The sequence below is a fragment of the Miniopterus schreibersii genome, assembly GCF_964146895.1.
Source record: "Miniopterus schreibersii genome assembly, chromosome: 12".
In the NCBI taxonomy this organism is placed as follows: domain Eukaryota; kingdom Metazoa; phylum Chordata; class Mammalia; order Chiroptera; family Miniopteridae; genus Miniopterus; species Miniopterus schreibersii.
The window spans coordinates 40,977,382-40,992,325 of NC_138112.1; the positions used below are offsets into that span (position 1 = coordinate 40,977,382).

At 39.1% G+C, this 14,944-nt stretch overlaps 1 protein-coding gene and 1 pseudogene across 4 annotated transcripts in view; one reads left to right on the forward strand and one right to left on the reverse strand.

The window, feature by feature from the left end:
- Positions 1–2,722: 2,722 nt before the first annotated feature.
- The window catches only part of ZNF143 (zinc finger protein 143), a gene marked incomplete at its 5' end in the record, with an annotated part of 32,287 nt that continues 20,065 nt past the window's right edge, over positions 2,723–14,944 (forward strand). Inside the window, 7 exons of one of the 3 annotated variants that reach the window (XM_081155217.1) lie at positions 2,723–2,849; positions 9,533–9,634; positions 9,961–10,053; positions 10,891–10,974; positions 11,488–11,571; positions 14,000–14,196; positions 14,749–14,823. In XM_081155217.1, coding sequence (XP_081011343.1) covers positions 2,723–2,849; positions 9,533–9,634; positions 9,961–10,053; positions 10,891–10,974; positions 11,488–11,571; positions 14,000–14,196; positions 14,749–14,823 — 762 coding nt within the window. Of the gene's footprint in view, positions 2,850–9,515; positions 9,635–9,960; positions 10,054–10,890; positions 10,975–11,487; positions 11,572–13,999; positions 14,197–14,748; positions 14,824–14,944 lie in introns of all 3 variants that reach the window. The other 2 variants (XM_081155216.1, XM_081155215.1) reach the window with 2 other exon arrangements.
- LOC308564481 (cysteine-rich PDZ-binding protein pseudogene) lies at positions 12,952–13,282 on the reverse strand (annotated as a pseudogene). Its single transcript has one exon. The product of its transcript is annotated as a cysteine-rich PDZ-binding protein pseudogene (transcript).

The window sequence follows — 14,944 nt, forward strand, 5'->3', positions numbered from 1 at the left end:
AAAAAAATTTTTTAAAGGGGTACTAAAGCCTGACCAGCATTGCTCAGTAGTTTGAGCATTGACCTATGAATCAGGAGGTCAAAGCTCCATTTCGGGTCTGGGCATATGCCCAGGCTGTGGGCTCCATCCCCAGTAGGGAGTGTGCAGGAGGCGGATGATCACAATGACTCTCATCATTGATATTTCTATCTCCCCCTCTCCCTTCCTCTCTCTGAAATCAATAAAAACATATAAAATAATAAATAAAAGGGGGACTAAAAGAAAAAGACATCCTGTAACTGCAATCTGCAATTAAAGGGTGATTTTACAATTCTTTTTGAGATTCTGTATTAGTGTTTTAAGGAGACTATAGGCATGGGACTTAGTAATAAGTGGCTAAACTGCATAAAAGTATTCTGATTCTTTTAATAACTTTTTTAAAACATCAATTTGTTGTTCCATTTAGTTATACATTCATTAGCTGCTTCTTGTATGTGCCCTGACCAGAGATAGAACCAGAAGTATCAGGAGAAAGCTCTAACCAACTGAGTACCCCTCCAGTGCTTAATAACATTTCTGATTACCAAATACAGATATAACACCTGGAAGGTACAGAAAGTATAAAACACTTTTTTTTTTTAAATAAACACCTTGTTTTTCATCTGAACTCTTATATTGTACTCCCTTGTGACAAAGGAAATCTATCCATTGGGTACAAGACTATTTTAAATGAACCAATTCCTCCAATTAAGTAACTTAATCAGATTTTATGTCACATTTTTTATTTTTATAAGGGCATAAAAAAATAACTGCTTTGCCCTGGCTGGTGTTGCTCAGTGGTTAGAGCATCAGCAAGAGTCGAAGGTTTGAATTCTAGTCAAGGGCAGGCACCTGAGTTGCAGGTTCCAACCTCAGTCCTGGTTGGGGCACCTGCAGGTAGCAAGCAATCCATGTGTGTGTCTGTCTCACAGAGATGTTTCTCTCTCTCCTCCCCCCACCCTTCCATTCTCTCTAAAAATCATTGGAAAAAATGTCCCCGGTGAGGATTAACTAAAAAACAAAACAAAATAACTGCTTTAAACGTCTAAATAATATGTATGCAAATGAAACTCAAAATTCCTACTTTCCTTCTAATGGCGTTTGGGCACCAATTATATAAACTTGGTTAGGGTCCGCCAGCCCTCCAGCCCTACCAAGAAATAAGGTACCATTAAAATCTCTAGTGTGGTGAAGGCCTGTGGGGATCAATGGGGGGAAAAGGGGACACCTGTAATACTTTCAACAATAAAGATAAATTTAAAAGATCTCAAATTAGGCTCAACTGTCAGTCAAAACATTTTAATTACCCTCACTTATTGGGCTATCTTTTACTTCCTTTTGATTTAACCCCTTGGCCATTTCATAACCACCTGAAATGCCAAAGACACTAAATCTAGTGTCATCCAGCTCCAGTTAAGGAGCGGCTTCCTCATTCTTAGTAACTCAATTCTACACCTGAAATGTTCGATTTAACAAGCCTTGAATCTATCCTTTTATCTCATCTTTACTCAGCCTGGTTGCCAAAGCCAATGAACTTACTGAATACTCCTGAAATAGCTAGTATTTCCAATAGTAGTTGTTTTTTAAATCCTCACCCGAGGATATGTTCTAAACAGGAAGGGAGAGAAAGAATAACTAATCGGTTGCCTCCACAGGCGCCCCGACCGGTATCGACCCACAACCCAGGTATGTGTCGTAACTGGGAATGGAACCCGCAACCTTTTAGTAAACTGGGGACTAGCTCCGAACGAGCCATCCGGACAGGGCTCCAACAGTTTAAGTCGAAGTCGACACCCACAAAAATATCACCTAAACTTAACAATTTGTATTCATTCTTCCTCCGCTCCGGGAACCCGAGGAAATGCTTTTCCCACCCTTTTGGCTTTCCTTTAATTCACGACACATACAAAAACTAAGTGAAAAAGAAGGTAGCGACACCGTTACAGACAACTTCAAATTTTGAACCTAAACAACATGACACTAAAAAAAGATCCGCAGTGTCTCCCAGCAGAGTCCAAAACTATCGCCTCGTTGCCAAGCTCCTCCGAAGCTTCGGCAGGGGTAGGAGGCTCACCCTCCCACCGAATGTCGATGCCCCGGAGACGACACGCGCCTCCGGAGAGGGAGGCCTGGCCGTCACTGACTGACGCACAGCAGCCCTCGGGAAAGCAAAGCCCTCAGCTAGGACCAAAGGCCTCACCTGGCACCGAGAGCCCCCCAGGGAGCCGTGAGGCATCCCACCCTGTCCTAGCCCTCCCAAACCATTTCCTCCCAACAGGGCGACCCTCCGCAACCGCTAGGGAAAACCCAACCAGTCTCCAGGACGCGCTCCAATAAGCCCAAAGGGAGAGCCAAAGCCACCTCCTAGCCCCTGTGGGGAAAATGGCGCCAGCCACCTCTTCTCCCTCCCGGCTAGTCACAAGGACCAGCCTCCCTCCCTCACTACAAAATGGCGTCTCCCTCTGGTGCCCCTGAATCGGCATAATTCACTTGCCAGCGAGGCGGTGTCGGTCTGGGATGAGCGGTTGTGCCAACCACTCAGACACAGGAACTTTGATTCCGCACTTTAGGCAAGCCACTCAGGCGCGGCTTTTAACGTATGACGTCATGAAAATGGGGCGTGGATAAACTGGTCCCTCGCGTCGCCTAAGTTTGAGCCAATGGCGAGCAGGAACAGTCTAATGAGTGACGTCGTGACAGCCCAATGGAGTCTAGGGGCGGGCTTCAGGCTGGGTATGCGGGTTGCGGGGCCTGGGGGCCGGGCGGCTGTTTCCTGTCCTGGTGCATGGTGGTCGGACGAAGGAATTGTTGGAAAATTTTCTCGGAGGTTCGTATATAAATGTGTTTTTACCCAGTGTGCATTATTCTCCGCCCGGCCGCCGCCCTTAGCGCAGCGGCGCGGGGCCGCTCGGGCCCGGCCCCGACTCCGGCTGCTCAGCCTCTGCCGAAGGCCTTTCTGATTTTACGGCCGGCCGCGGCAGCGGCGCCTGGGCAGAAGCGGAGTTTATTAATAACCCGCGGCCGCCACTCTGGGGCGGCGGAGCTTTTCTCGCCGAGGACGCCCCCCCCCCCTTGCCTTTGCGCGCCGTGCCCCGCCTGTTCCCCTCGGGGGACCGCCGAGGAGAGGGACGGGAGGGTGGAGCCCTCGGGAGCCTGGCGGCGCCTCTCGGCTTGACCTCCACGCGGAGCGAGTCCCCAGGCGCTCCCGTGGCGAAGCTCCTCCGGCCGGGACGGCGGGCCACGATCCGCGGCAGGCCCAGCTGTGGCGCCGGCGGCAGAGCTGGCCGTGGGCCCGCTCGGACCCCGCCTGAAGTCACACCTAGAATTTCCTCCCACCCAGATCGTGCACAGATTACTTGTTTCCCTCACTTAAAAAAAAAAAATTAGGTCACTGAGGCCTAACACCGAATATTAGAAGTTGTCAATTTTATAATTCCTGTTTTTTGTCGGCTTTGGCCGGAGAGTGAACCAGTCTCTCAGTTCCTAAACAAGTTTTTTCCTCCTGTATTAATGAAGTTAAGCAAAAAGTAGGGAAAAAGAATGCCATTTCTAAACCCATTATTTGTTTGAAATTAAGCCTTTGCCTTGGCAGTGTCTAAGCTGAGATAATCATTGTGGGATGTGGTGAAAAATTTTAGGTTCGAGGTTGTGGTCAGCTTTGTCCTGTATCTTAATAGAAGATAAGCGGGTTTTGCTATAGATGACAAAAATCTGTGCAGTACTTACTTTCTCTTGCAGAGAGAGTAGTTTCAATTCACTGTTAAGTGTTTAGTAACAGAATATGTGATAAAGAGATCATTCAAAATCTGATGAGATGGCCAGACTTGCAACTAATTCAGGTTTATGTTGGAAATTACATAGCTTCCTCTCCCTTTTTAAAAAAAATAACAGCTTTATTGATATAATTCATATAACCTTACAATTCACCCACTTAAAGTGTGTAATTAAGGTGGTTTGGTATATTCAGAATTGTGCAACTTTCACCACCATCAATGTTATAACATGTTCATTACTCCAAAAAGAAACTACCCATAAAATTGCTACCCATTTGCTTTAACCCCTCACCCCTTCCCCAGCCACTAATCTACAGATTTTCCTATTCTAGACAGTTCATGAATTTCCAGTATGTGGGCTTCTGTGACTGGCTTCTTTCACTTAGCATAGTATTCATGTTATAGCATTATCCATATTTTCTTTTTATTGCCATTTATTTCATGTATGGACATAACATGTTTTATTTACCTATCATCTGTTGATAGCCATATGGAGTGTTTCCGCCATTTGTTATGTGTAATGTTGCTATGAACATTGTGTACAAGTTTTTGTGTGGACATGTTTTCATTTCTCTTGGATATATATTTACCTAGGAGTAGAATTTCTTCGTCATATGGTTGGTAACTACATTCAGCCTTTTGAGGAACTCAAATTGTTTTCCAAAGCGGCTGCACCATTTTACATTCCTACCAGCAGTGTATGAGAGTTCCCATTTCTTCAAATCCTTGTCAACACTTGTTATTCTCAGTCTTTTTGATAGTAGCCATTTTGGTGGGAATGAAGTGGGATCCCAGGGATTTTTATTTGTATTTCCCAATGGCTAATGGTATTGTGCATTTTTTCACGTGTTTATTGACCACTTGTGTATCTTCTTTAGAGCAATGTTGATTTTGCTCTTTTCCCCATTTTTAAATTGGATTATTTGTCTATTACTGAGTTGTAAGAGGTCTTTATATAAGTTCCTTATTAGATACATGATTTGCAAAATGTCTGTAGCCCTTTGCTGCAAGTGGAGATATTGCTGTGAAGTAAGGATTCATTGTGTTCATGAAAAGACAACCTGCCTGGATTGGGGAATTGTGCCTCTACTATTATTTCAGCTGCTATTAACTTTTTATAATGTACCTGCAGTTTATGATCATGTGAGGAGAATTTTTTGAGTCCTGAGGTTTTAATCATTTCTCAATTTTGAAGTTTTTAATCTAATTTTTGTTTTTGTTTTAATCTGAGGTTTCACCTAGTTCTGAGTCTTTTCGCTCCTGGCTTTATTTCAGGACACAATGGTTTTTTAAGAGTCTAGTTGCATGTGTCATTGCTCCTTTCTGTGCTTAATTTCTGAGACAGTATTTTAAACTTTGTTGTGACCCTGGCTGGGTAGCTAAATTGGTTAGAGCGTCTTCCCCATACTTTAAGGTTGTGGATTCTATCCCCAGTCAGGGCACATACAAGAATCAACCAATGAATGCATAAATAAATGGAACAACAAATCAATGTATGTTTCTCTCTCTCTCTCTCCCCCTTCCTCTCTCTCAAATCAATAAAAATTTTTTTAAAATTTTAAACATAAACTTTATTGTACTGTCAATCAAAATGATTTTGTTTTTAAGATGGATGTAGACTGAGAAATCTCCTTCTCCCTCATAGAAAAGAAAATTTTGAAAACAATGATAAACTTCTCCATACTTTTCCATAAATCTAATCCCATTTTAAAACTACTGCAGTGGGAACTCTGTACCCTGGGGAAATAAATTGTCCACTAATTTTTAGACATGGGCATTTAACTCCAAACTACACTTTTTGTACTTAAAGTACCGCTTTACTCAGCACTTAACTTTGACTAGGCACTGAATTGAATTATTTATTGAGTGGTTTACATATGTACATGAATTTATTACCTTCACTACAAACCTAAGTCATGTACTGGAGTTGTTATCCCTATTTTGCACGTGAGTCAACTGAAGTTTAATTTGTCCAACTATTAAGCAGCAAAACTGGGACTTGAACCTATGACTGGTTCAAAAGCCCAGTCTATCAACCTACCAAGTACCCACCTCTTTAACTTTTAAAATATAAGATATCTGTAGTTCCTAGAATAATACAGTATTTTGAGTACTCTATATAATATGCCATAAGATGGATGTTAATGTGCTATTTATACACATTTTTAAGTTAAGTAATAATGAAAGCATTTGACCTAGTACTGAAAATACAGAGATTTGTGTAATATGAAGTAATGGTCACAAGAAGTTAGAATCATTAAAATGAATGACAATGTATACATGCTATATACACAAAATACAGTAGCATATTGTGAAAAGTGAGGCACAATGAAAAGAGCATACAAATTGTATTCATTTATTCAACAAATATTTAGTAAGCATGTACTGTGTGCCGGGCATTCCTGCAGGCACTAAGAATTCAGGGGTGAATAGGACAGGTAAGGAGCCCTGCCACCATGGAACTTAGTTAGAGTTCACTTGGAAATTCTGATAAGTGAAATTCTCCAGTGAAGGAGATAGAGTTCCGTGATAGAGAATAAGGAGACGGTGGTAGAATGGACATTTCAGATAAGAGGTGGCACTAAACAGTATGTGTAAAAGCAGGAAGAGTTAGGTATGTTACTAGGAACTAGGTCAGAATGGCTGGATGTATATAATGGAGGACAGTTGTAAAGTACTCTGCAACATGAGATATGTTAACACATTAGATATGTATAGAACATATAATCTTAGGAGTCAAAATTTCAGAGACCCAGAGGACACAGAACGTTCCTTAAAAGGCTTATAGTCTAATGGGCAGACTGGATGTAGGCGTTAAAGGACTGGTAAGAGGAGAGAAGAGCATTAGATATCAGGAATCTGAGTCCTTTCTGCCAAAAACAAGGTTCTATAAACCTCACTTTTCTGACCTGTAGAAAGGAAATAGGCACAAGAGTACATCTTGAGTGCTAAGGGCTTTAAATATGTTATTTCACTTAATTCTTAAAATAGCCCTGTCGGCGGGTGTTCTTCCATTTTTACAAAAGAGGAAATGGAAGCTCAGCAGCAGGTTAATTGCCCAGGAACTGATCAGGATTCAAATGCATAGCATGCAAGACAGTAACAAAAAACCAAATGCTTAGCACGCCAGCAAATTCTAAAGCCAAAATGTAGATGAAATATATTGTGATGAAAACATAATTGTAATTCAGATTGACTGCGCTACAAGCCAAACAACAGCAAATACTATAAGATTCAAATGATGACTGAGATCTGGTAGTGAGGGGCCAGTGACAGTTAAAGACTGTTCCCTGTGTTGAGACTGCCCTTTCTACCCCTAGGAAGTGCTTACGTATCTTTTTGTGCCCAAGTTTACATGTCTTGGTCTTTGCATCCCAGAGGCAAAGTTAGATGCTGCTTTCTCTATTAATGCTTCTGTTTATAGTGACTTTTTTTTTTTAAATCATGGATGTAATCAGGTAAATTCTTTTTAACTTACAGAAGGTGTCAGTAAAAATTAAGTTCCTTCCCCACTCCACCCTCAGTCTCCTAGTCTCATTTCTGGGAGGTAACCACTTGAATTTTTAAATGTGTACACAAGCATATGTAGATACTTACATACATTTTAAAATGTTTTTATTGATTTTAGAGAGAGAGGAAGGGAGAGGGATGGAGAGATAGAAACATCGATTGGCTGCCTCCTGTGCCCTCCTCCCCCACCAGGGATCGAGCCCAAAACCGGCTTGTGCCCTGAACAGGAATTGAAATGGTGATCTGGTTCATGAGTCCATGCTCAACCACTGAGCCACACCAGCCAGGTATTTATATACATTTTTTAAAAATTAATGCAGTTATGGGGGAGTAACAAACTTTCCTCTACCCTCAAGATTCTTCTAGCTTGTCTGATAAACAGAACCAGATTAGCAAGAGAAAATAACCAAATTTAATACATACCCTCACAAACATGAGAGAGTCAGAGCTCCTCACATGCATGAGAGATTCAGAGGTAGAAAAGGGGATTGAGGTATATAAGACATCCTGAGCTAAGAATGAGGCAGTGTACCTTGGGGGCTTCAAAGGGTCGTTGCCCTATACATAGATCAAAAGAGGTTATCTCTGATAATCTCTTATTATGGGCAAGGCCCCAATTCAAGTTCTTGAGCCTGAAACTAAAATTGCCTTTAGTTCAAAGTAATCTGCATACCACTGAGGCACACCTTGGGGTGGCTTGTTCTAACCCCCCACACAGTCATGTCATGTATACTCTTATGCAATTTGTTTTTTCTCAGTATCTTGGATATATTTTTCACCATTTCATATAGATCTATTCTTTTTAATGTCTCCATGTTTCATTTATGGATGTCCTATAATTTATTTAACCTGTCCTTATTGATGAACTTCTAGATTGTACTATTTGGGGCTATTATAAATAATATTACAATGAATTTTGAACACTTGAGAGAGTATCTGTTTAATAAATTCCAAGAAGAATTACTTGGTTTAAGACTTGCATTTAAAATTTTGATAGGTGGTTCCAAGTTTTCCTAATCATTCTAGGGTTTTTTCCCCATGTTTTTGTTTTGTTTTGTTTTGTTTTGTTTTGTTTTGTTTTGTTTTCAGTCTCCACCTGGCTTCTTCTTTATATTCTTAATTATAGGAGTTCTGTCCAGCTAATCCTCAGGTGGTTCTCCAGGGTGGTGGTTCTTTTTTTTTTTTTGAGAGAGAGAGCAAAGCAGAGGGATAGAGAAATAGAAACATCGATGAGAGAGAAACATCAATTGTCTCCCTACTGGGGATCCAACCCACAACCCGGGAATCAAACTGGCAAATTTTGGGGTACAGGATGATGCTCCAACCAACTGAGCCACTTGGCCAGGGCCTCATCAGGTAATTCTTGAATGTTCGCTGACTGGGGATTGAACCCGAAACCTCATATCAGGACAATGCTCTAACCAACTGAGCTACCCAGATGTAATCTACTCCACCCCAAAAAGCTAGTAGTAGGAGAAAATAGTGAATAAGACAGAGACATAGAGCTGTGTAATCTCTTCTCATTTAACTTAAAACTACTAATAAGCATTAATAGCAAACATGTGTAATGCCAGGTGGAATATGAGACCGAAAACATTTAGCTGAGTAAAGAGAGAAGGAAGAGTATTCTAGATGGTATGAATAGCAGTGTTCAGAGGCCCAGATACAAGGACTGTTCTAGGAGTCACAGATAACCCAGTAGCTTATATAAGAGTTTTTGAACTGAATGGTTAGAAAGTAGATTTTGCTATTTATTATGTTGTGAAGTTAAGGATGTCATTTAACCTTTCTGAGCTTCATTTTCTTCATCTACAAAATTGAGATAAAATGGTACTTAATTCATAGGATTGCTAGGAGGATTAACTGAATTAGTCCTAATGCCTGGCATATAGTAAGTATTATGAAAGTGTTAGTTATCATTATCATTTTCTATTTAATATATTAGTATTATTAATATTATTAAATGATATTAGTATCATTAGCTACTAGAATTTTAATCAATATTGCTAGGGTGCTCAATAGTTTACTGATGAATTATGAAAAGCACACCTTGGACTTTGGGTTCGTACTCTTACTCTGTATATTAAGTGAAATTTCAGCTTATTTCAAACACTGTTTACTTCTTAGCATTTTTTATGGTTCATAAATATTCTTTGTAGCTTTTATTTCATATACATTGTTCTTTGTTTTCAAGTGCCTATATTTTTCTTCAAGGTAAAAAATGTTGTTAGCCCAAATAAATCGAGATTCTCAGGGAATGACAGAGTTTCCTGGAGGAGGAATGGAGGCTCAGCATGTTACCCTGTGCCTGACAGAGGCAGTAACTGTGGCAGGTGAGCAGTCTTGTTTGGAGGGATCATGTGGGTTTGGAAGTATCATTTATCTTAAGGAAAAATGAAAACACACAGCACTGTGTTTATTTCCCTCTTCTTGTTTACCTAAGACAACCCAAAGCTAAGCCTTTCAATGAGCATATTTACCTTGGTGTGGGTGCTGGGTACAATAGAGCAGGGAAATGTTTTTGTAAATACTAGGAGAAATCCCATTTGAGACTAAGTTAAGCAGTCTGCCTTTTGCCTAATTTTCATTAAAAAAATTGATTTAAACAGCGTGTACATATGATAGTTATCTGAAGAAAATAACTGTCTTTTTATAATAGATGGTGACAATTTAGAAAATATGGAAGGTGTAAGCTTGCAAGCAGTAACACTTGCAGATGGTTCTACCGCTTATATACAGCACAATTCTAAAGGTACGTGCCTCATATACAACCCATTGGTTAATACCAGTAATGTATAATAACCTCACAGTTGGAGCACTTAGCAGCTATACCCCTTTTCAGTCCCTCCTAAAGATGCTGTACTGCATATGGTACTTTTCAAGTTTCAGTTTAACTTAAATATTGTTTCAATAATTTGGGGGCACCCTTTGAGATATTTGGAAGATATTACGGGGTATCAAAATTAGTGAGGGAAGGAGGAGTGTCCCCAACCTAATTCTAGTGTGACCTTTCTTCCTTTTTTAGTTCAAGTTATTATTTAATATTTTTAAGAAATAACATATATTTGGTTCTACTTTTATAATATTGTCTCTGAATCAGTGTTTACTTTGCTCCAAGAAATAGCCTCGTTCTCAGACTCCTTGTTTTTATGGAAACCTACTGAGCAGGTATATACATAGTCAGGGGACTTATGCCCCCAGGGATCAGAATGACAGCTGGCCTCACAAACACTGACATACCCGTCTATTCTTCCCAGCTTCAGCTTCCCCTGGTCAGAGTTACTCTTCCTAGGTGGCTCTAAAAGGTATATAGAGGTTTGACTCATGTAGCCTGCTGTGATGAGCCACTCTTCCTCTTGAACTTGTCTAATTGAAAATTGGAGGGGAGGAAGGATGGCTGAGGGAGGATTTTCTGCTTTCTGTAGGATCACTGGATGTGATATTGAATTGCCTCAGAACATTGAGGGAAGAATCAAGATGAACATGATCTTAAGTAGTGTATGTTTTTATAGTTGATATCATTTTGAAATTGTATAAAGTTTAAGTTTTCTGCTTATGCAAACTTATTGGCAAAAATATTTTGTTCCAGATGGAAAACTCATAGATGGCCAGGTTATTCAGCTGGAAGACGGTTCTGCTGCCTACGTTCAACATGTACCCATACCTAAAAGCAGTAAGTATTTCATGCTGCTTACCTTCCTGCTTTTCGTACTTCAGTATTTGCTTCCTCCAGCTCCTCTTACGATTTAAACTTGGTCCTGATCTCTTGTCCTGCTCTGAAAGAGAAGACCAGTAGATGTCACATAGGGCAGCCAAAGACCATTTTAACTTAATTGAGACTTTCTTTCAAAAATAATAGAAGTTACTGGACTGCACTCTGGATAAACGTGCAATGGTCCTGAGTAAATATTTCTATTCTTTGAGCTAAATCCTACATGTCTCTGATTTTTTTTCTTCTTTTCCTTCTTTCAGTTCTTCTTATCCCCTGGTATGTATTCCTAAAATAAGTATCTTAGTATCTTTTTGCCATTAAACACTTGTTCAGAGCAGCTTTACTGAAATTACTTAAATGTTCAAGGACCCATAAAGCAAGTATAGTTTTTATAATGTGTTTAATGATTTATTTACTCTGTGGTTGTTGTGTTATCAGAAAACATGGGATCTAAATGTAAGCATTGTTCTCGAGCAGGGGACAGTTTACGGCTAGAGGATGGTCAAGCCGTGCAGTTAGAAGATGGAACTACAGCATTTATTCACCATACCTCCAAAGGTAAAATACTTTTGGAAATATGAATAAAATAAGGAAGAAATGGGGATGTGGGGAAAATAAGGCCTGCCTTTAATTACTGAAGTGCAGTCATGTAAAAGAAGAATTATGCTTGTTCTCAAGTACGAGATGGCAGATTTTGGCACAGTCTAAGGAAAAACTTTCTCATAATTTGAGCTGTCCAATAACAGTTCAGAATAGCAAACCCCGGTTCCCTGGAGGACTTCAAATAGAGTCTGTGTTTAAAATGAGGTTAAATATTTAGAAATTAAATTGTTAACTTTTTTCTTCCTGTTAAATATAACTTCTTTGCCTATTGTGTTGATCTTTAGTTAAAACTAAATAAAAAATTTTAAATATTTGAAGCAAATATACCAAAATATTAACGCTTTTTCACTTTGTGTGGAGAGGACCAGGGGTTTGAGGTGGAATGCATAGGAGTAATGAGCACAGCTCTGCAGCCAGACTATCTGGGTTCAAATCTTGGTCTGCTATTCTTTAGCTGTGTGACTTTGAGCAAATTACTTAACCTCCCTAAGCTTCAGTTTTATCACCTGTAAAATGAGGCTTATAATCAATATCCACATCATAGGGTTGTTGTGATGACAGAATGTGCAAACTTATATAAAGCACTTAGAACAATGCTTGTCATATAGTATATGCTTAGTAAATGCCAGCTATTGTTATTACTTTATAAAATATTTTATTATAGAATGACATAACATGTTTTAAAAAGACTACTTAGTTGTGAGACCAAAAGGGGAAATTAAAAAAAAAAAATTTTGTTGTTCTTTTATATAGATTGTTTCATATAGGGAAATTTTTTAAATTTTAGAATATTTAAATTTATAAGTAAATTTGTTTAATTAAAGATGAGAAAAAGTAAGTGCTGAAATTTTTCTTTAGCCTTGGCCAGGTAGCTCAGTTGGTTAGAGCATTGTCCCAAAAAGCCAAGATTGTGGGTTTGATCCCTAGTCGGGGCTCATACAGAAATCAACCAATGAATGCATAAATAAGTGGAACAACAAGTTGATCTTTCTCTCTTTCTCCCTTCCTCTCTCTACAGATCAATAAATTTAAAAATAAATAATCTTTTTATTTATTTATTTTTAAGAATTATAATTCTTATTTAATGTTAAATAAAAAGTGCATACAGAACTGGGACAACATTTTTGTTGTTAAATTTGCCACTTCTTCTAGTTAAGTAAGATGCTTATAAGGCAGACTAGTTACATTGCCGCTATTCAGAACTTCTACAGAGCAAAAGAATGGATCAGTTTCCCTGGTTTAAACTTAATTGTCTTAAAACATGTTATTTTGTAATTTGAAAACCTATGATATGCCTTGAAAATTTAAAACAGCAAAATCACAGAAAGCCAGAAACTTCATCAATACATCTAGACAGATGTTTGCTTGTAGTTCTTGGTATCCAAAACCTTTTTTCCACACATTGCACAGATGCCCTCTTTGTAGGCACAGCCCTGGCAGTAATTAGAACCCGGTTGGTGCACAGAACTTTTACAAATTCTGCAAGTGGAAAACTTATTCTTTCCATATGGATCAAATCTTGCTTTTTTTGAGGTCAAAGCTTTGTTTTCATTCAGCTTTCTTCCACCACTTTCTGTGGTATTCCTTGCGCCATCTTTCCATGTGTCTGGAGTGATAACAGTGCCAAGCTTCTTTTCACATTTCTCGCACACCATCCTTCCGCGAGGGTTCCCTCAGTCGCAGTGAGAGCGGCGGCTGGAAAACATCAATACAGCCGGGGCCGGATGCCCCTTCCGGGTCAAAATAAATAATCTTTTAAAAAAATTTCTATAGCAGTGGGAGTTAATCATAGGTTCATTTTAGTTGGATAGATTTACTATTTTACAACGCTGTATATAGATAGCTTTGTGTGGTTATTTAGAGGGGGAAAAAACCATGGACTTTGGAGTAACATTGACACAAATTCTGATCCTTGTTTTTTTCACTGTTAATTAGTTTTATTTCCTGGTTCCTAAGGAAAGTGACTTTACTTCCCCAAGTAAAGTTTCTCAGTTTTCCATTTGTACAGTGGGGTTGGTAAATATACCTGCCTCACAGAATTGTGAGGATTGAATGAAATAACACATGTAAAACACACGGGCCAGGGCTCATGTAACTACTCAGTAAAACTTCATTCCCTTCTTCCTTTAAATATGTAACTTTAGCCCTAGCCGATTTGGCTCAGTGGTTACAGTGTGGGTCCTGGGAACCAAAGGGTCCTGGGTTCAATTCTGGTCAAGGGCACATATCTGTGCTGCATGCTCAATCCCCAAGATTAAATATGTTAAAGTGTTTAAGATGCTAAGAACAGATACTGGCACATAATAAGCACTAGATTAGAGACTAAATATGTAACTTTATCAGAATCCCTTTAATTTAATGTCATTCTCTTCCACTCCCTCAGATAGTTATGACCAGAGCGCGTTACAGGCAGTTCAGCTGGAAGATGGCACCACAGCTTACATCCACCATGCAGTGCAAGTCCCACAGTCTGATACCATCTTAGCAATTCAGGCTGATGGTACAGTGGCAGGTCTTCACACTGGGGATGCCACGATTGACCCTGAAACCATCAGTGCTTTGGAACAGTATGCAGCAAAGGTACATCATTTTACAATGTCAAGAACAACCTTCTTTATTTTTCATTAAAAGAAAACAAAAAAGTATACTTTATCTGGTAAGAAACTAGCAATTCAGAGTCAAAACCAGACAGCATCAAGGAGAAGATCAGCATTTATCTGAAGTGTGTATAGAAAGAAATAATAGGAAGAAAAATAAGGGGATGGGATAAGAGCTTATAGAAAAGAAATGGGTGGCATGTAACTTATAAAAGTTATATTCGAGGATGAGTGGATGTCTGAGTGCCATAAGAGAAATAATAAAATATAGGTAGAACTACTTATGAATTAAGAAGTAGAAATTAGAGATTGGGAAAGAAGGAAAGTCTCAATTAAGTTTTACATCAAAGGGGCTGGGGGTTTTTCTGCATTGAATATATATCTTTCATATAATTTGAAAGGTTATTTTCACACTTTTTATTATGAAAATTTTCACACACAGAAACAAGCAATAATGAATCTCCATGTACTTATCACCCAACCTAAACAATTATCAAAATGTAAAACTTTTTTAAGCTCTGTTTTATTCCTATAGGTGTCCATTGATGGAAGTGAAAGTATAACAGGTACCGGAATGATTGGAGAAAACGAGCAAGAGAAAAAAATGCAGGTATGTAAAGCTACATTTTTATATAAAATTCTCTTTCTCTTAGCATTTTTAAGCCCTCTTATGGATGAAAGCAAGAATAGGGCACTCACTACCTTTCTAAGAAAATCTTACCAATTCAGAA